A 21264-nucleotide genomic window follows, 5' to 3' on the forward strand; every position below is an offset into this window, starting at 1 on the left:
CTTCCGCCGCCGCGCTCGCGCCCGCCTTTCGAATTTGGCGCGCGCCGGCCCTCGCCTCAGGGGCGGCGGCGCCCTGAGGGGACGGGCAAAAAAAAAAATAAACGAGACAACCGTGGTCAAACATAAGCTATTTATTTTCCTCTTATAAACAGCCTTCAGCTCCTTGTTGAAAAAACAAAACAAAACAAAACAAACTAGAATTTAAATATTTTGTCCCATCACAGACAACGATCTGTATACATTATTTACAACTCTCAAATAAACATGTTGCGAATTTTCAGACATTCAACTTTTTTTTTTCTTTTTGTAAATCAAAAGCTGTCATTTAAAATTAAAGGAACAATCAGTGACTACAAACTGAAGCGATATTGGCACAGTTAGCTTACAGTAAGGGTTCTCGTCTTGCATTTTACACCATATTTTCTCCCATATTTTATTAAGATTTTAAGAGGAGGAAAGGTTAGTGTTGCTTCTGTAATATATATATATATATTTTGCCCTCAGAAATGACCTTTTATTGAAACCTCATTCACTCCTACTGCATTCTTCTCTCCCATTGCACAGCAAGGTATGTGCTTCTGTGGTACGAAGCAACACGACTACAGCACACAGAAGTAATAAAACAGCAATGTAAATAAGCGTTCCCTCTGCGACATATCTCTGAAAAATGTCAGAAGTTGCAAATGTACAAAAATAATGAGTATAGTTTAGTGGCTATAAAAATTAATTTCCCCTAAAAATACAATATTCTATGAACAATTCAGGGAATTTGTTTCTAAAACAAAAATGTAATCTGGTATTTACCTAGACTGCAATCTTAACCTGGTAAAAGGAAATTGTAAGAAAAGCATGAAAGTAGAAAGGTTTAACACTTACAATGACTGATGTTAGCCTCATCTTATAAGATCCAGGAAAAGACAACAGACATTCGTAAAACTACTAGTGGTTTTAGTGCAGTTTGGGAAAAAACAACTGAAATTAGCAGTGAAGGAAATAAGATTCAGAGTAACGGTGAATCTTTTAGTGAAAGTAAAGCAAGGAATCTGTATTCATGCTGCACCTCTTTAAATAGTCCAACTAAAAGGGGGTGTTTTATATACAGTAATATAGCACTCTGGCAGGTAGGAAGGGGGGAAAGGCTGGTAAGAAAAACTACCCAAAAAGGATATGTTTATAATAAAACTGTGTCTTGTGGTTCAAGAGAAAGGGGGGCAAGAAGCAGAAAGGAACAATCTGAAAGGTACATAAAGTCCATAGCAGCAAATAGGTATCCTTTACCTGTTAAGTGAGTGTCAGGGAGATTGGGAGAGTGTTCAGCTCCTAAATACTGAAGAAGGACAGTGATCCTCTGCAGCTTGAAGTAAAAGCTAAAGTTCAAAGCTCTACATTGCATAGTAAGCAGTAAAAGAAACTTGATGCTTGCAGACGGGCCGTTGGCCCCTTGAAACCTGTTTTCTCCCCTCACCTACCATTCAGCTACCTGCAACAGCAGAATGTGGCATTTTTCTTTTCAATTTGCACTATTAACTTGTATCCCTGACTTGAATATGAACGACTGCAAGCATAACATATCCAACACCATCTCAACAGTGTCAACACTGGCAACGGTGGCCAAACGTGCTTAACTAACAGTTTGTCCCATCCCGGCTTGAGGTAGATGACCTCCTGAAGTTACCACCCACATCACTGACATGGTCGAATATGCTGGTAGCTGAAGAACACCCCGAACAGCAGAATTTAAGGACATCAGTAGACTGGAAGGCCTCAGCAATAACTGGCGGCCCCCAGCCTTATTTAGCCCCATCGGCACCTTCTGCTCCCTGATGGCCACAAAGCAGAAAGGTTTTGTTTCAAAGATCTTGACACGTAACAGAGACTGTTTGTAACACCGGCCTAAAGCAGCACATTTGTTCAGGGTTCACTTCTCTGGGTTTTATTTGGGGGGTTGCCACCCCCCAACTGATGCACTATTTTATGAACATATTCCCTCTACCCAGATTCGCCTTGTAAAACATGACAACTTTTGTGTAGCATTTTGATGTGCCCTTACTTCACAAGTGTAAACACACATGAATTTCTGGTCCCACATCTTTTTGAAGCAAAAAAGGAAAAAATAATTAAAAGCTGCAAATATAAACAGCATAGGGATATTGAATCCCAAACACTGCATGCTTATCTTTAATGTTATTTTCAAGTGTTGTATAATTAAACAATGTGTTCATACAGTTGTCAGGCAAATCAAGATCTCCAAGCTTTTATTACATGCCTAGAAACTATTCTGTAGAAGTGTTTTCTACTGCCAAATCCTAAATACAAAAAAATGCACTATCCCTGTAAGAGTAATATTTTAAGTAATACATTCAAATTCTGATTTGCTGAACTGCAGTGAATGCCTCTGAATTTCTAGAACTGGGTGTTCAAAAAAAAAAAGGAAAAAAAAAATATTTCAGAGTGCAAGTCTGCAAAAAATGAGGAGAGCAACTGCAATGGTTACCAGTCACAGCAAATCCTCGCTTTTAAGTATTCTTCTTTTTAGTTTCTTTCTTGTATATGCCACCAAACCAACAAAAAAGCTTTAAATCTAATAGAGGGTATCTCCCCTTGGTGCAGACTTGTGCCACTGTCACGTCTTGTTGCAATGTGATAACACAAACTCTAGCACTGGTTGAAAGGCTCCAGTAAGCTTTATCAGCACAGTGAATATATGCATGCAGCCTATTGAGCTGTAGTGACTCAACTCAGTAAAGCGGTTTTCATTGGCAAGTTTATAGGATTTTTTAATTTCCAACTGCATCCGCAGCACTCTTCACGCCTCTGTAGCTGAACGCCTATCTCCCTCAAGCTTAGAAGTTTCAGTCATTAAACACTTCTTGGACAGAAGTATGCATAGAAGGCTGTGTGTGCAAGATCCTGTTCTAAATTCAGCTTCCTGCATGACTGAAGTCCATTTAAAATACTGCACTTCGAATTCAGGAGCTAAGCTGCTTTTGCATAGTCACGTGGGTGCTCTCCACCCCCAGAGCTCTGCAAAGATGTTAGTCTTTTGCATTGTTTAGTCCTGAACTAAAAGAGCCCTCCAACCCAGAGCTTGCAGCAGCCTAACCAGGCTCAGAGTTGCATCCAGATCAGATGTCAGGCACGCTACTCAAGTTCAAAACAATTCTGCAGCTGCAAAGACATCATGAATCATGCACTGTCCTTACTGCATTCCCAGCTATCTAGCTACCTCGCTGAATGTACCATACAGCACAAAAAATAAAATAAAATAAAATAAAATAAAATAAAATAAAATAAAATAAAATAAAATAAAATAAAATAAAATAAAATAAAATAAAATAAAATAAAATAAAATAAAATAAAATAAAATAAAAAATGTGGTGCATTGGAGGAGAACTCTTTTTGCAACTATTAAAAAGGATGGTACTTGCCCAATCCAATACATGGGATATTCTGCCTATGGGATCTCCTTTCTTATTAGCACATTAATCGACCCCTGACAGCAGGATTTAGATGTTACACCACTGACTGACTCTTCCATCGGCCAACAAAATTTCATGGGGATGCCTGTCAAGACTAGGGATGTCCTCTGAACAGGAAGACTGACAAAAGCATTGGGGTGAATACTGCAGTCATAGGTGTCTTGACAAAGGGAAGGAAATTGTGCTTTGTCTCTCTTATGTACTTTTGCCTTCAGTTTTCTTTTACCTTACACATTTTTTTCTGACCCCCAACTCACTGAAGAGAGAACAGACACGGGGCACCTCTCTTTTCCTCCCATGTGCACCTACACACAGGGGAGAGTCAATATTGTGACTGGCTGCAAAATGGTATGTCCCTACTCTATCTTTTTTAAGCTAGGAGTCTGTCAAAACATTTGAGGGAAAGCTCTCTTTGCATCATCAGCTTGACCTACTTCATCTTTACAGCGCGGACTGTGATCAATGTAATCCAATACCAATTCCCAAGTTAACAAAAGTCACAGTAAAGAAACCCTCTTGATAGTTACCTATTAGGAAAACGTCTTCATCCTGTGTAGACACAAGAAGCTGAAACAAAGTGAAATTTTCCCTTGTCCTTAACTTATAAGCAGCTTCTACTGGACATTGACCTTGACCTGCAAAGGAGACAAAATGTATTCTATGTTTTTTTGAACTTTAGCAAAGCTTCTAATGAAGCCAAGGGCTGTCTGAATTACCTATGCTAAACTCCAGGTGTTTTGCAAGCAGTCTCCGTATCTAACTTTACTGTAACCAAACCTAAATTCACTATGAACACTACTGCACGACCACTCTTTACTACTCTACAAGAAGAAGAAAAGTTTCCACTTCTAAATGAAAAGCTGTGAAAAAAAGCACACAAGGCCATTTTTCTTGTTCAGTACTATGTCTTCTCAATTGTTCTCCAGTCTGGTAAGAAAGAGAGACAGAAGTAACAGAAGTTTAAACTGCTTCTCACACTGACAGGGTAATTTAACTCAATTGCGGAACAATACTGCTCTTAAAATAAGCTTCTGATGATTTTGAAGTACGTTATTTTAACTCAAAATCAACGATTCTTGTCTCCAAAATGAACATATATTTGTTATTGTGCTTAAATACTTCTTAGCTGTCTATGCTAATGGCCACTTAGATATTTTGCAGGCTGCTGCACAGCATTTTCTCCTTTACTCAATGCTTTCAGTCAAGCAGAGGTGCCCAAAATAAAAGCTCAACTTTTCTGCCATGAGTTTACCTGTAAATTTCTGAGGTTTGAGAGTCAAAGTAGTATACGTGGGTCAGTTGATACATACACATTACTCAGATCTGAGTGTTTTAGTAAAGTCACAACCTAGCAAAGTCTGCCAACCTTAACCACCTATTGTATCAGATCTGGCAACTAGTGATATCACAGGATAGCAAGCTGCAGACCCTAATGCATATTTATTTGAAGCCCAAATGCAGCAGCATTGACAAGACCCCTAAATGAACCAGAGAAGAGAGTCATATGGGCTTCTGCAATGGGAAACCCAACTGATATAGTTGCAGCAGAGATTTCCAAGCCATTGTGTACAACAGCCCCAAAAGTTAACTTGTCACAGGCGATTCTTGTATCTGGTTTGAGACAAGAGAAGGCTAGAGAGGCAGAGAGACTAACACAGGTGGGGGAAGGACACATTTCAGTTAGATGGGGGAGAATGTTGTCATGCTAATGTAAATCCTAAATGGCTCACAAAATTACCTTCCCTTCAAGCTGTGTTCCCTATTACAGAAAACACTATCCATCAGAGCTCCTCCATGGAGCTGGGCTTTTTATTCCTAACTTACAAACACCATCCCATTAGTTATTTTTAAAGGCAGGATTTTCTTCGTATTACCCCAGTGTAGTTTTGCTACTATCTTCCCTAACTGTATTTGTGCAAAATGACAGTTCATTTGGCAAACACTAGGAGACTTAACAGAAGTGCCCTACCCAAAGTGGTATTGTACTCACCTGTTACAAAAAAGTAACCACAAAAAGCAAAAAACAGTGCAACAGACGTGTAAGTATTTGCTAACCACAATTTCTCTGTAATTTTGACACCTCCTTCATCATTTTGATTTGGCGACTAGAGCTTCGTATCGCTTCTCTTTATAAGAAATATCTACTTTTGAAAAATTCTATATTAATCTCTAAAAAAATAAGACAAATATTTGTATTAAAAGCTGGAGATCACTGATTTAAGTAAGTTATGGCTTTTTTAGTGTAAGTATATATATATCTTTTTTTCTAAAACAAGTATCAGTAAGTGTCTTGGGTGTTAGTTCGTATTTTCTGTTTCCAGCAATGTTCAGTATTGTATGTGCTTTGCACCTCAGAAGCGAGTTTGCCAAGGCACTTAGAGAATGTAAGGAAGTCTTTAAGGGACTTCATGAGAATGGGCTACCATTGACACAATACAGAACCCATCCACCAGCAGAGTCAATCCCCCAACCAAGCATGTTTCCTTTACAAACAGTCAGCACCTGCTAAAATTCCACAATGAGTAACAACTATCAAAAAAAAAGAAAAAAAAGGCTATTTACTGCATGTCACTAACAGACAAAAGATTTCCCCTAATAAAAGCAGAGAGTAGAACTTGGCTGTCAGGAATAACAGCACAGGGTTTTGTTTTTAAAAAACAAATGAACAAAAAACAAATACCACACGCTCGCTTAAAGAAACAAGTGACTTCGAAAAAATCCTCTTCCTTTTATCTGTCCTTAGAGGTGAGTTTTTCAATCAGTTCTTGAAGTGGTGCAAGCTCTCTTCTGTCAATAAGGTTGAATTCCTGTAACAGGGGTGAGGGGAAAGACAAGCAGAGTTATATATGTGCAGCTCAAGTAGGAAGTCTTATTCCAACAGAAGTCATTTGGTAGGAGGCTCTTCCAGTCCAGGCGTAGCCAACTGCAATGTTTTCTGCCTGTTTGCCATTATCTAAATAATAAAGTTAACTGCCTAAAGCTTTTTTCCCCATTTAAGGGGAGGAAACATGCCAAGAAGATGCCCTTTGTTGGGCTGGGAAGGGAGAAGAATGTAGTCTTGTAGCAAACACTCTCTTTGTAATCTTTAATCAACAGTTTCAGAGACTGTCCTCCCTCTTTCTTTCGTAAGAAATTACTGTCCTATTTAATTTTTTTGCTAGGAAACAGTTTTTTCTATTCAATTTGGGAGCAAACGAATACCTCATTGAAAATGTTTCAATTCCTTGAATACTTCTAGCAGTAACTATACATACAAATACCATGAGACATACTCTTGGAGCCTTGGAGGTGTTGACTCATCCACAAACATACCCACTGTTATGAAACTGAACGGGTGTTGCTTTGATACAGTACTTTTCAAGATAATAATCATAACTGTAACGTTCCTGCCACACTTACCTGAACAAAAAATATAAAGTGCTTGAAAGAAGTGTTAAGATGTGCCTCTTCCTGCAGCTGGATAACTGGATCAAAGTGCTGGTGATAAATGTGAGCGTAAACTCTGAAGAGACGCTTTAAAATCGTCTTTGCCACTGACATGAAATTCTTTGGGAACGGTACACCTACAAACAAGAAAAATGGATGGCTTATTTTTAAACACCCATGCCATGTTCATTTATGTCAAAACCCATTATAACCCAACCTTATCTCTTGCACCCCACTGTGCTTCCTTCACAGGAAGGGCCGCTTCATTTGTTTCAGCAATTTTGTCTGTTAAGTCACACAATGCACTTAGACCAACGCACAACGACAAGCTCATTAGAAGGCTGCAGGGGAGGTTTCTCTCCCTCCAGTAGTCCAGTGGCTTACGAATTCACCCCAAGACAAATTCAACTACATTTCTATGCTGAACACACCAGATACATTTGCATTGGTAGCTAAAATCCCCTTCAATATCAATCATATTTTACTGTTTGCATGGCTACAAGTGAAGTAAGAAAAAATGCTGTCTCCCAGCTGTCTCGTGCTCCATGAAGAGATTCCGTCTCCATCCAGCTCATCGTCATCCCTTTGCCTGAGGCTATTGCTTTCTCACCTGCCTGCTGAAGAACTGACACATGCTCCTTTCACTCTTTGCACTGAAAATGACCCAGGACATGTAAAATTAGTTTCAACAGCCAATCTTTGTCAGTATACAAGTTCTATTAATATTGGTTAGGAAACTGCAACCAGCCACTGGAAGCAATAATCTATTCAGCCAACTCAAGTTTTTAAAAAAAAAACAAACAAAAAAAAAACAATTATCGATCATCTAAGTAGATGAAATTTTTCTAACTTCTCATCACGTAGCAGATCTCCCAGACAGCTTAGTTCTTTTGCAATCCTTTCAGCTGGTGAAGTCCTGTCAGAAGGCCAGTGGCCAAAGCTGGATGCTGGTGGCCAACCATGATCTTATTAACACTTTAAAATTCTAGAAATAAAATTTCCACACTTTACTTCAGCTTGTCCTGCTTATAGATATATCACATTTCCTTCATCAGCTACTGCATCACATGCAAAGTTCATATCTAATTGCTTGGCTGTGGCTTTAAGTCCCTTCTGGCATCACTGCATTTCAAAAATATATCCTATTAAAAAAGTCTTCACTTATTTTCATTCATACTTAAAATCATAAAAAGTATATGCTGAAGTGAAAAAAAGATCCAGTCCTGACGTAGTCTTTTAAGCACTGCTTTAATACAAGCCCTAAGTACTTAATATCACTCCTTTTAGTAACAAGACTTCTACCCCAGCTCTGAACTCTACCCTGAAACACTAAAACAAGTGTCACAGTACATGAAGATACTGTGTTCACATCTATAGAGCAGAAAAGATTTAGATTTTTGTCACTCTTCTCAAACTAACCAATCTTCTTTGCATATCTGCTTAACATAAGTAAAAACAAATGCCACTTGATTCTGACAGGTGGCCCTGTTACTCTGAATAGGCTTATTGGAAATGTGTCAAATGCCTCAGAAGCTATGGACAAAATACAAGCAATTAAGAGATCTCCCTTCCTTTTTCTACAATGGTTCATAGCCCTGTGAGTAGCAGTGTATTGGAAAACTGCCAGTTTGGAGCTTTAGAACAAATTGTCCTCCGTGCCTCCAGCAGGATTTTGTTCTCTTTTTCATTTCAGGAGCAGTGGTTGTTCATTATTTTCCTCCTCCATTTCTGCAAGAAACCCTCTTAAAAATATGTCTTCCATCTTCATATGAAAAGAAAAAAAAATCACGCAATTAGGATCAAAAATGCAGTTCAGCTTCCTTGGAAGTAAGGTCTAGAACTTCCCCATGAGGACCAAGCATCTTTGCTTTATCAAAAATCTGCTAGTTTGCTCTAATCTATTGGTTATAAGGTTTAGAGATCCTCCTACATATCTTTAAGGAAACAACCCACCTTTCAAAACTAAAAAAAAATAAATCAGATTTGATTAAAAAAGACGGTTAAGTAGAAACAAATCTGCATTCATAATTGTTAGATATTTACTAAAAATGTTAACACATGGATCAGAGCTCATGTACTACCACATGAAGTTTATCTTAACAGATCCAAGTGTCTTTCTATAGATAATGTTACCCTTTAGAGTTGTCCTACTCCAAGATAGTCATTTAGGAGACCTTACAATGCTACAAGACTTCAATATTCCGGTACAACTGCAACCCATACACATTGTTCAATTTTACTTTATTTACGTTACCTATTTTAGAAGGAAATAGCGTCTCATCATCCAGCTGATCCTGGACCCAAGTCATCAGGTAATCTATGTACTTTGGTGCGGAGCACTTGATTGGCTTCTTAATGTTTGTCCCATCTGCCCAGTGGTACTCGTATCTGGGGTGGGATGACAGCAAGACATTTCTTAACACAAGTGAATCATTCACAACAAGGCCTAGAAGATAGCTCTTCCTGCACCACTCCCTGTACTCCCACACCCTCCCACAGCCCTTCCTTGAAACAAAGGTTCAAATGGTCCCAACGTCATCTGCAACTGCTCGATACCAAGTCTCCCTACAATAAACAAAATAAATTACAAGCTGTTGATATGAAACATCAGAAATTTACATTGTATTCTCATTGTATTAAAGGCATGGAAGAGATTCAGAAGTAAGTTAATTGCAAGGAATACTATTAAAAAGCAGAAGCTGGTGCAAAGTGCATTTCATCCAACAGTTGGAAGAAAGCTTCTAGATATCCATATGTTCGTATCGGAGGGTCTAATATTACCAGGCAGCACACAGAACTAGCCCAAGATGCACAAAGTCTCAGTTTCCAGCTCTGCCACTGACTCACTGGATAGCTGCAGTCTTTTAGCTTAGTTTTTCTATCTGTAAATAAGGTGACATCACACCTTCAGCAAAGCCCTGATGTCACTGTAGAGCAATAAAACATGCGCTCTTCTCAACCTTTTCTATTCAAAGGGCTAATGGCATTGACATCTTGTACATGGCACATAAGGAGTAGATTCCAGCTTCATTCATTTCACAGTTGCCACTTTAACCTGAGCAATTATAAAGCCATGGAAAGCTGTATTAAACAGCATCCGTTTGCATGCACAACCAGAAATAAGTCCTCATGAAATCAGAACAGAACAGATTTTTTTTTGGCTGGCTTGGGGTGCACAACGCACACAAGCCCAGAGAGAAGAGAAAACAGCTTATCATGGGAACATAGAGCTGAAAAAAGAAAGAAAGAAAAAAAAAAAGACACAACAACACAAAAACAACCTGTGTGTAACACTGGGAGTCCGACAATACCAGCTTTCAAGTGAACCACAGTGTTCCTTTCTGTTTCTTGCTGAGCACAAATGCATATATCTTAGTATTCCCTGCCAATCTGTTAACATCTGAGCAGGGTTTTTTTTCTTTTTTTCTTTTCGCCTCATCAGCACAGCCACGCGTAGCCCTCTCTTAGATCTAAACTCAGCATAATTCCCCACGCCTGTTTTAGATCGTCCAGCCTTGCTCAGCCAAGCGGCCAAAGAGCACTGCTGCAGAGTGGCTATCTGCGGGGCAAGCCTGCTGCCCAGCCAGAAACGAAGAGGACTGCTGAGCTCTGCAGCTCTGAAATCCTCCCAAAGAAATGAATGAATAATGGCTCAGACTAGCTGCACCAACCACTCCTCTTATTAAAAAACAACCACGAGGGTAGCACTGTCAGCTCACTCGTGCTGTTACAGGAAACCTACCCACCGCATCTACAAGTTCTATCCCAGTTCTCTTGAGAAGAATTTGAAGAGATGTTATTAACAGCTAATATTTCTTCTTTTCATGGAGGATAACATGCTCAGCTGTTAGGTTTTCAGTACAGTGGTACAGCATACCACACTGTCTGGAGTGCAAACAGCACCACCTGAACTTTCTCCTGCTGTCTGCAAATAGTATTGTGAGGACATTTGGGAAAGTCTTCTATTTAAAAGATCATACACATCATTTCACACAAAGCTTAACCATATCTGATCAATTTGGCTTCAAGTTCTGTTTAACATGTTTATTTTTGTCAGAACAGTAACCAGATGAACATTCTCACAACAAACACATTTTATGAGCAATTCCGAGTGTGCAGCTAACAATGCTATAAAAGGACCCTGGTTTTAGAATGGTGAGAAATTAGAAGGTCAGAAAGCATTTTTAAATCATCTCTCAAAATACACAAGGAAATTCCATACACAGTGAATGGACCACAGTATTTCTAGCATGAACAAAATCGGTATTCCTCGCCACCCAGTATTACCCAAACACTGAGTTTTAAGTGGTATTAACGTAGGACAAATGCCAGCTCTTAGCTAAGGTGCCAGATTCAATCTAGAGGCAAACAGAATAACAAGAAAAAATCTAAATTACATGCTAAATCTCATCCAAATAGCATATATCCCCAAGACAGCTCCTCCTCACAAGACTATGCATTAGTTCTGCATTTTTTAGAGAAAGGAGCACCATAGAATTACCTTTAAATAACACAGCTCTTAAGAAACACAGAAGATGTTCCTTGAAAAAAATGAAGTCAAACTCCCCAGGCTCCACATAGTGGGTGTGTAATGTTCATGGTTGTCCCTACGCTGTCAAAGGGCTTGGGGTCAGCAAGGGAGGGGAAAATGAATTCTTCTGACAACCTTAAAAACATCACCAACAAAAAAAAAACCACTCAAGAATTCTAGCAAAAGAGGGAAAAAATAAAGAATTCTTAAACATAAAACCAAAATCAAATTTTTCTAATACTAATAAATGCAAGTTATTTGCCATCTATAAATAGATAACCCAATGGTGCTTCTCACACTAGAAACCATCTCTAACTATAAACATTTACAGGACCAGCTTCTCTATCAGCCAATTAAAAGTACTTGGCTTGGAGAAAAAAAGGTTTAAAGTAAAATTAAAGCTGTTACCTTTTCCAAGAGCAGTAAGATACTGTGACTCTGTAACATCTTTTAAAAGACTCTCGGACATATATTTGGACCTATTGTCTCTAAATCTCAGTAAAATTGTACTAAATCTGAGTGAAAAGAAAGCGCCATATTCTGTTTTGTGTCTCAGTCATCAAGGAACACAGGTGCAAAGTGGAGTGCCAAAACAAGGCAAAAGGACAGACATTGCTGAGAGATGCAGGGTATTTCAAGGACCTGATTATCTGGTTATTTCTTTATTTACTGCTACGGACACACTGAATGGAAGATAGCACAAGAACATTCAGCTACAGTGTATTACACCCGTGTAGGATTTCTGGGAGGCTGTCCACTTCCGAGTGTCACACTACTCATATTTGACATCTAAACTTAGAAGCACTGCAGACCTGAAGCCTCACAAAAATCAAGTGTCTCACCACTGCTAACAGTGAACTTAGTTCACTCACTCAAATGCCTAAATATGGATTTGAGATCCTCAGTTCAGACATCCAGTTCTAAAAAATGCAGCAGACACGTCCTTCCTTTGTGTTCTTATTTAAAGCATGGTTGTAAAACCATGGAGGAAAATAAAGAGAACTCCCCTCATCCCATACTGGTCAATAAACGTATTACTTTTATGCAGGTTTTTAATGTGTTATCATGACTGCTGCATTGATGGTGACTAAACTGATACATGAACAGTAAGGAGGTGAAAACCACCTAGGGTTTGTTTGGGTAAAAAATGGCTTGTCTTTGCAGACATGAAAAGGATGCAATATTACTATGAGAAAGCATATATTTTGGAAGAAATCAGATAATTTTCTCAAATTATTAGACAATGAGCTGTGCAGCAGGAAAGAGATCTGTTCTTGATGTCTGTGCCAATCCTTAACTAACTCAAGGTACTAATGCCCTGGTAGACTAATTCAGCAATCCTTCCAGCAAAGACAAAGTCCAAAATAAATGTAAGTGCACACATGCCTCAAGTTAACAGAATGGCCAAGTTGGATTTCAGTTGGATTTTATCATTCCTAACCTAAAAGCAGCATTAAGCTCCCCCACTCCCACACCTGTTCAAACCAGGAAGCTTTGGTGGGTCCCCAAAATTGACTTGCTTCAGCCAAGGCTTCCTGGTCAAGATCACTACCAAGAAAAACCAGAGGACCCAGGTGGTACCTACCCAGCCCCAGGCATTTGCTTATCACGGAAGGTAGCCCTCAAGAGAAGGAAACCATCCCAACATCAAAAATATTTATTTTTTTAAGCCCCCACACAAGCCCAGGTGAGCTCTGTTTTTCCATAGTCTGCTTCAGGCTTGTCAGTTGTGCTACAAAAATTGTGACTGAGCCACTATGAGTTCCAAACAGCTACCTACGTATGGATCAGCAGCTTACAACCCTTTTTTAATATAGGAGCCATAAATGTTTTTCCACTGGGAACATGTAGCCCTGTGTCTGTAGAACACCAAGGCACTCCAAACTCAGAGTTACTAAAATAAAAAGAAAACCCCAAGTGTGGATGCAATTATACTGGCTTGCAAGTAACTTACATGACCTAACTTGCACAGAAAATTAATAAATAAAAGGAAATCAGACTGTAAAGCCACAGCGTGCTTGATGGTTTTAGTTCTCCCCAGCTACTCATGCTACTACTGCCTAACCTGTTTCAAATGACCTTATACAAATTGTTTCAGCTAACTCACAGTCTTTTATCTGAAACAGAGGAGTATGCAGTAACGGTGGCAGCTCAGCCATGCATGTAAGCAGACAGCAACCTTCACCCTAGAAGCACTGAAGAGCTCATAAGACTCAGCGCCTCCTCAACTAGCACAGCTTGAGCCAGAAGATAACAGGAAACAGAGAGAAGAAAAAACAACAACAACTGTAAATATCAGAGCTGTTGCTCTAATAGGTTTTCTACCAGTACTTCCCTAAAAATATTTTGCAGGTCACCTTTAACTTAAAGAAAGGCCGTGCTCACTCAAACCAGAACCACAATACATGCTCTGCTGCCAGTCACCGCCAGCCAAACAGATCACCTGCTCCTGTGCCTGCCTGGCCCTGGCCCCTCAAACACAGGCACATTTCTGACCCTCGTTCACAAACCCCATCCCTGAGCACAGGTGGGGCCTGCAGAGTTTGGGGAATGCTCTGCAAATCCTAGGGACAAGGTCACCTAATTAAAAAGTTGGTAGAATGCTTTTCTTGGCCTTAGCAACTCTCTCCTACCCTGCTTCGTAACTGCTCAAGTACTACATCAATTTCCGTCAATGGTTATCAGTACCGTTGGAGAGAAATAAATTGTTTAGACTGGCAACCAGAAAGCTAAGCCTTTAATAATTAACCTCCATCCCCAAGTAACTGCTTGTCATTCAGACAAACAAAGCAAACAAATATTTTCATGCTCTTATTTAATAACCAAGGGCCTGTTCTGCATGCCAAAGCACAAAGCAGACAATGGGCTATGTTATTGCACAAGCCTATTCCAAAGACCTTTTGTATAATAGTAAACTCTATTTCTTTTGTATTTTCACCCCCCTTCCCCGCTTTGCAGCAGCAGGTCTGCCTGCCCACCCTGGTTTTGGCATTCAGCAGCATCCATTGTTAGTTTACCAGCGTAGCACCAACCCTTTTCTCAGTCGGTCTGGCTGCTTTTGCCTTGCAGAGCTCCTACCCTCCCTCTCCCTCCAGCAGCACCTCTTGGCTCGAGCTTGGCTCCCCACCTCACTGGCTGGCAGCTACTGGCTTCAGACAGTAACAACAAACGTCATTAGGAAGGAGGAAAAAGAGGAAGAGAAGACTGGTTTCCTTTGCTGTTTATTTAAGATTTTAAGGTAAAAAGGAAGCAGTGCCTTCCCTCTCCACTTGCTCAGAAATGCAGCTATTTTCCTCTTTGGAAGACGTGAAGCAGATGGAGAGAGCAAGCACAAACATCACGTTGGATATCTGTACAAAAGCGTAAGCAACAACCAAGGAAGTGAAACTTGAGTGACAGCGTAGGGGATTCTAACTCAGAGTACTCAAAACTACAGCCAGGTTTCTTTCTGCAGTACCTAGTCAAACACCTAAAAGAAAGATTTTGCTAAATCTGAATCAAGTGCTGGCAGATAAAAGCTTCCAGTCTTCATTTTAAAAGTCCTCATTAACATTTCAGAACAAAAAAAGAGAAAACAGTTTTGATAGCCAGGCTACCTCCCAGGCTAAAGAAAAATAAAAAGAAATGAGAGCACCTTTCCATTTCCCAATCCCTTACAAAGGGCCAAGGCTTTTTCCCTCACAGGTAACGAGAGAAGACATCCTTTCCCCCCACAGAGATTATATTTTATTTGGCACTCAGGTGAGCTGGTCTCTTTCAAACACAAAATCATCTCAAAAATTATGTGCACACACAACAATGAGTGAAAATAATCTTACTTTGGGCCAGCAGACATCACCGGGCAACTCTCCTCCGTGCAGAAGTCCGTGATGGTTCCATAAAGCATGTTGATCTGGTTGAAGAAGTCGACGGCTGTAAAACATTTAAACCATCCATCATCACTCTGCAGCTTGTGACAGTGACTTCTGTTCCTTTCATTATTAATTAATTACCACCAGTTAATATTTTGTCCAAAATGTTTCCTCATTTACAAACTCTCCATGGATATTTCTTTTGGGGAGCTATTCCTTAAGTTTGGTTGCAAGTTTGGGATAAATGTTCTTAGCCATTTTTTTAAACAGTTTACTGCTGAATCACTGAAATAAATAAAAGACCCAAAGTTAACATATCTAACTATCCCCAATGCTCTAACTACTTTAAATGGATGCTCAAGCACTTAGAACTCTTTGAAAGCAAGGCTCTTCTTCAATAACCTAAGAGCATGTTCAGTTTTTAGCAGCCATGGTCACTGTGATCAATTTATAAAATCCACTTTCAATGCCTAGTCCCCCTTGATCCACTGGGGAGCGCAGCACATTCCCAAGGTACCAATATGTAAGTTTATCTTTTCAAAATAACTTTGATAACAAAAATAAATGGATATCATGGGTTACAACTGAAAGGGGACCTGTATTAAGCAGCAGAAAGCAAAACTTCAATTAGGCAGGGTTAAATTCTTACCACTAAGAGCATGACATGGTTCCAGTGTAACATTTTAGTCAATACTCCTACCTCCCTTATCCGGCAATGACTACTGTAACTTGTGCTTCTGGAAGAACCCAAGCAATACAAGCATACAGGAACTTAAGACTTGTGGGAGTAGCTTTGGTGTCCTTACGCATCTATCGCATATTTTCATCATATGCATGCATGAAATTCAGCAATTCAACCATATACAAGGTAAAAATAGATTTAATGTCCCAGTGCCCCGTCCACACTTCTCCTGCTAGCAGCATCAGGCCTGCCACCTCTGACAAGAGGAGCTTTTACAGCTCGAATTTCGTCACCATGCTTGGCTAGTCCTCACAAGGAGAAACCAGTACATGGTGCTGATCTCAGACAGACTACGTAAGATTTAATTTAAGTGTTACCTGTGTGATACCCACAACTCAAGGCGTCAGTGACAGACCGTTCCTTTACTGGGACGGATTTCAGGAATACTCGGCTAAAACCCCTTATATCATTAAAAAGACATGTGCTATCCAATTTAGTGCTGAGGTGACAAAGCTCTTCATTCTGAACAAATGGGATTGTTTTTCTGAGACCGGCCTCTGCTGTAGTTAAACAGATGTGTTTGTCTTCACTTCAAAATTGACCTTTTTAGAGTCATCAGTTCCAACAGTGAACACTCATACAACCAACTTGCAGGACCCTGAGGCATGAGCACCAACACCACACTCCTCTTAGCCCACTGCTAAGGCAAAGAAAGGTGAGTTCATTGCTTTGTAGCCGGCCCAAATTGGTGTCCTCTGCTTAAAGCTAGAGAGAATTGCAATTACGCTGCAATGCAATGGAGGTTGACATCCTCAATGTAAGCACTAGGAAATACAGTACACTATTAAAGTAACTGATGGTTAAGGGAATAGGAGGGTTAAATACCGTAACTATCCTCACTGAATATTCAGGAGTATAAACAAAGATTACATGCACATCCTGGCAGCAAATTACAGCTACTGCTCAGCAGATGCAAGATCCAAGCTACAGCTGTGTCACATGATTTCCCAGGTATCTAAAAAGGAAAGCAGATAAAAACTGGTATGGCATGCACCTAGCACAGTTCATCTCCAGCAATAAAAAAAGGTTTTTCTCCCTCGCAAAGCACCAGCAGAAAATGGCAAGACAACTTTGGGAAGGGTTGATAAAGTTAGAGAGGACAAGAAGGGCTGCAAAAGCTTGTTTGGGTGGGCAGGGGGGAGGCATTTAACACTGCAAAGGCAGCAAGAAGTGGGTATATGCAGCCCTTGTTTCATAAGTGTACACAAGAACTGCTAATTAAGTTTCCATTCCCTGCTCCCAGTAGAAACCACAGCCCAGTGTTTGCTTCGAGGCAAGCATGTTCAAAAAACCCACACAGACTTCGACAAGATGACTGATTATTGTGAATCCCACACTTGCAAGTCTCAGAAGGCCATGAGACACACCACCCAGCCACCACAGCCAGCAGTGCCTGACAAACAAGAAAAATGCAAGATCCTCCTTTCCAACATCTGTAAAGCAGTGCGGTGCCTCTGCACATTTTCATTTCCTCTTTTTACTCATGGTTAAGTTTTGAGGGTTATGTTACTTTTTGCACACATTGTCTGGTGCAAGTTTTTGTTACTACAAAGATAAGGATGAATTGGACTTGTGAACTCATCAAAAACTGTACAGGAAACTGAAAATAAACTGATCACACACTTCGCACATTTTCATTTTTTGTTTTGAAAATATACTTCAAAAATTTACATGTAAGTCAACTCATTACCGTGAGACACCAGCAAGGCTAAGAGTCAAGCAAGAACTGGCAGAGCAGGGCACATTCTTCCTCTGCTATTACTGTTACGAAGGGCAAAACCAATGACATTAAACCATTTACGTCATTCTTGTTAAGTTTTTTGATCAATAGAAGAGGCTCACGGCTTCCATTAACTGGTACAAGGTGTGGTAGACAGATGTTATAAATCAAGGGAGCATCTAATGAGTTTCTCACTTCCAAAAAAAACACTAAAACGTCACTTTGGTGCAAGGAGGCGCGAAAAAAAAGACCATTTTGTTGCAAAATGCAGCTGTTACCATACGCCAGTCTTGTCAAACGTTTCACTGCTTTTTGCCAGCCAGCTAATTTAGTGGTTATATCATTTGGGAGCTGAAAAAAAGAGGACACATGGAGTGGGGGAACCACCAAAAGGGAAGGATGCAAGCAATATATCAAGCACTGTTAGTAATGCTTACTCATAAAAACGGGCTGGCTCTTTTTCTAGACAGTTTTGCAATGCAGCATGAACAAACTTGTATCAGGAATGGTGTCAGTATGACGGTTCACTTCCCAAACATGTCAAAGAGCAAAAAGAAATAGAAGTACTGCAAATATGCAACTAGAAGACATTTATCCTAAGCAAAACCTATACTGCTCTGCAGTGCACAATCAATACTCTACTTGCAGGCCAAGTCAAAGACACAAAAGCCAAGGAAATACCAAGACAAGGCACAGAGTCTGTGGTAGCCAAAATCCTGCACGGCTACAGCGCATGATACAGTTTGGGTTAATCCATTCTCTAAGGACAGAAGGAAGGCAGCAAATCATGCTGCAAGGAGAGGGAGAAATAAATGGTCAAGCAATCAGACTTTGGGCATCGTTGTTTGGCCTAGTCTAGCATCAAAAAAAAGAGAGCTAGGAAAAACAGCTTTAGAGAAGTTAAATAAATTAAATCAGAGATTTAACAGAGCAAAGGCTCACTACTTGGTAAAAACAAAAGGAAAAGACTAACTTTAGGAACATTGCAAAGATTATCTCTGGGTTTCTCTGGGTTTGTGATGGGCAAAAGGAAAGACAAGCAACACGTGACTCACGTCTTAATATCTTTTAGACCTGGTCCCTACACTTACCTACATTAAGGTTCTACGCTTCTCATGCAGAGGCTTGCCTATACTCTTGAGTAACCAACCTAGCTGCAAAAGAGCTAGCTTAAGCATATTCAGATGGCACTGACGGGCTCTTTTCTAAAAACAGCAGTGGCATTCCTACCTCAGCACTTGTTTGCGATCAAGCACTCAGATTTTAACCACTCAGACTACGAATTATTAACAGGAACATATTTTTGGCATGGGGAGCTTAAGGAGTTTTGTCTCAGTGAGTCATTCTGCATCCGCCAGCACTAAATGATATGGCATTCACCTCTCCCCACCTCAGCACAGCGCAGGGTGGTGCGTGTACGACAAAGGAGCCCACCCCACTAGGAAGGAGCACACAGCTGTGTTCCCACAAGTGTCAGCCCACATTTAACGCCCCCTCACAACAGAACTGCTAGCTGACTTACTGTTAACTGCAACCCATTCATTTAAGTCTTCACCCTCGGGAAGCATAACAGCCATCCGCAGGTTACCGCTTCCAAGCGTGGCCTCGGCATGTTTGAGCAGCTCGTACTGGTGAGAACCCTCGGGAATATTCTTCTTTGGTTTGAAGGTTTTGGAAGAGCGACTGCCGCTGTGAAAGGGAGAGGAAATAGTTAGAGAACTTACAGAAAGGGAGGAGGCAAGAAGTCACGCGCAAGCACAGGATCAGCATCAAAAACACTTCTTCCACTCCCATATTGTCACGTCCAAAAGGATATTTAACAAGAACTGGGATGTGAAAGTAACAGGTGTTTTGACTTTTAAAATAAAATAAAATCAACTCTTCTCTGCTACCCTGCCTTCTCAGCTGTTCACCTTGCCATTAAGCCAGCTGGGCATTTCGGAATGCTCAAACTCACTTCATCCCCTCAGCAAGTAGGATGCTAGGCAAGATGTGACCAGAACTATTTCCTTCCCCAGAAGTTGTACAGCCACGCACAAAGGATAGCAGCCCAGCCAAACAGAAATCTTCTTTATTCTTAACAGTCATGAATCTTCTCATGGTAATAAAAGATAGTAAATGACAGATAAACCCAACATCCACCTTCAGGAGCCTGTTCAGACCCTCATCTTTTCAAATCATGTATGGTGTGTTAAGTAGTTACTACAAATTCCTCAAAAATAAGCTGCTGTTATTTACAAAAGCATATTTTCTGCAGGCCCAGCTGATTCAGAACTGTATCTTTGCCACCTCAATCACCAGCAGCGTATTAGATCAAAACATTCACATTTAAATGGGGTTAGGGACTTAAAATGCCGATATCAAATACACTTTCCAAGTATCTGGTATTGTTTAGAAACTGTTTTCAAGGCAATGTTGTTCAAAAATATGCAAACACTTTAGCTGAATTCTGATATAATTCCACATTTTCCACAAACTTTCTGCATCATTTTCCCCTCATTTCACAGCACACAGACCTTTCAGTCTGTCAAAAAATACAGATGGCAACTTTTACAACTTGCATATAGATCATTTTCCTGCCTACAATTTTGTTTGAAAAACACAGACTGACTCAAGAAAAAAGTTTAGTTACCTACATTTCAAATGATGGCAGTGAGCCTGGATAGCAGGTTAGCCCCTAGCATGTCAGAAACATGACGTGCAGAAGTAAATATTTGAACAAGTGTCAAATGAGCCCATACTTGTGAATGTTTCAGTGCATGGGCTAAGGAAAAAAAAAAAAAAAGGGTTGGAAAAAGAAAATTGATCTCTTGATTCCAACGAAAGGAAGTACAAAGAGGTGAAATCCAGGCAGCTGAATTTTCATTACAAGCACTGACCAGTTCTCATTTCTTTAACCAAGCCTGACATTATTTCCCCAGCTCTCCATAGGACAGAACAGAAATTTTTGTTGAAGGCTCACCACACGTCTCAACGTGCAAGGGTTGTAGCTCACCTCTGAGGCAATTCTAGCCTAGCCACCTTGTCACACTTTGCACTGCAACAAACTTGTTTCTGGCATTTCAGTTTCCCCATCACACCACACTATAGCCATGAATAGAGAACGAACAAAGGAGAGCACTTGTTTCCACAACCCTACACGCCAACGGCTCTGGCAGAGACGCAATGCACACCAAAGAAGGCAACATTTTTCCTTTCCAAAACACAATAGGTGATCATACACCAAACATAGGAAGAAGATGTGTATGGCTCCCATCTCTTCTGCTACAGGAACTTCGAACATGCACCCAGTCATTTGCATTACACCCTAAGCAAGGATACCAGATTCAAATCTTAAATAAAATAATTGCCTCCCAGTGGGAGTGAGAAGCTACTGTGGCTCAGGGAGTTCCCTTCCCCTCCCAACCACCAGCCACCTGCGTTTGTTGCCAGGCCACGCTCAAACTCACTCAAAAGAAAGAGCACCTGTTGAAATAAAAAATATATACATGAAAAAAATAGAGAACACTTTTAAC

General features: G+C 40.2%; 1 protein-coding gene across 1 annotated transcript in view; it reads right to left on the reverse strand.

Annotated features, from left to right (window-relative positions):
• Positions 1-164: 164 nt before the first annotated feature.
• MOB1B (MOB kinase activator 1B) overlaps positions 165-21264 on the reverse strand; it is a 38941-nt gene continuing 17841 nt past the window's right edge. Inside the window, exons 2-6 of the mRNA XM_084286573.1 lie at positions 19272-19438; positions 15255-15348; positions 9160-9293; positions 6879-7042; positions 165-6286 (exon numbers count right to left, since the gene is read on the reverse strand). Coding sequence (XP_084142699.1) covers positions 6209-6286; positions 6879-7042; positions 9160-9293; positions 15255-15348; positions 19272-19438 — 637 coding nt within the window. The 3' untranslated portion in view covers positions 165-6208. The remainder of the gene's footprint in view (positions 6287-6878; positions 7043-9159; positions 9294-15254; positions 15349-19271; positions 19439-21264) is intronic.

The sequence above is a fragment of the Netta rufina genome, assembly GCF_964035555.1.
Source record: "Netta rufina genome assembly, chromosome: 4".
Classification (NCBI taxonomy): Eukaryota; Metazoa; Chordata; class Aves; order Anseriformes; family Anatidae; genus Netta; species Netta rufina.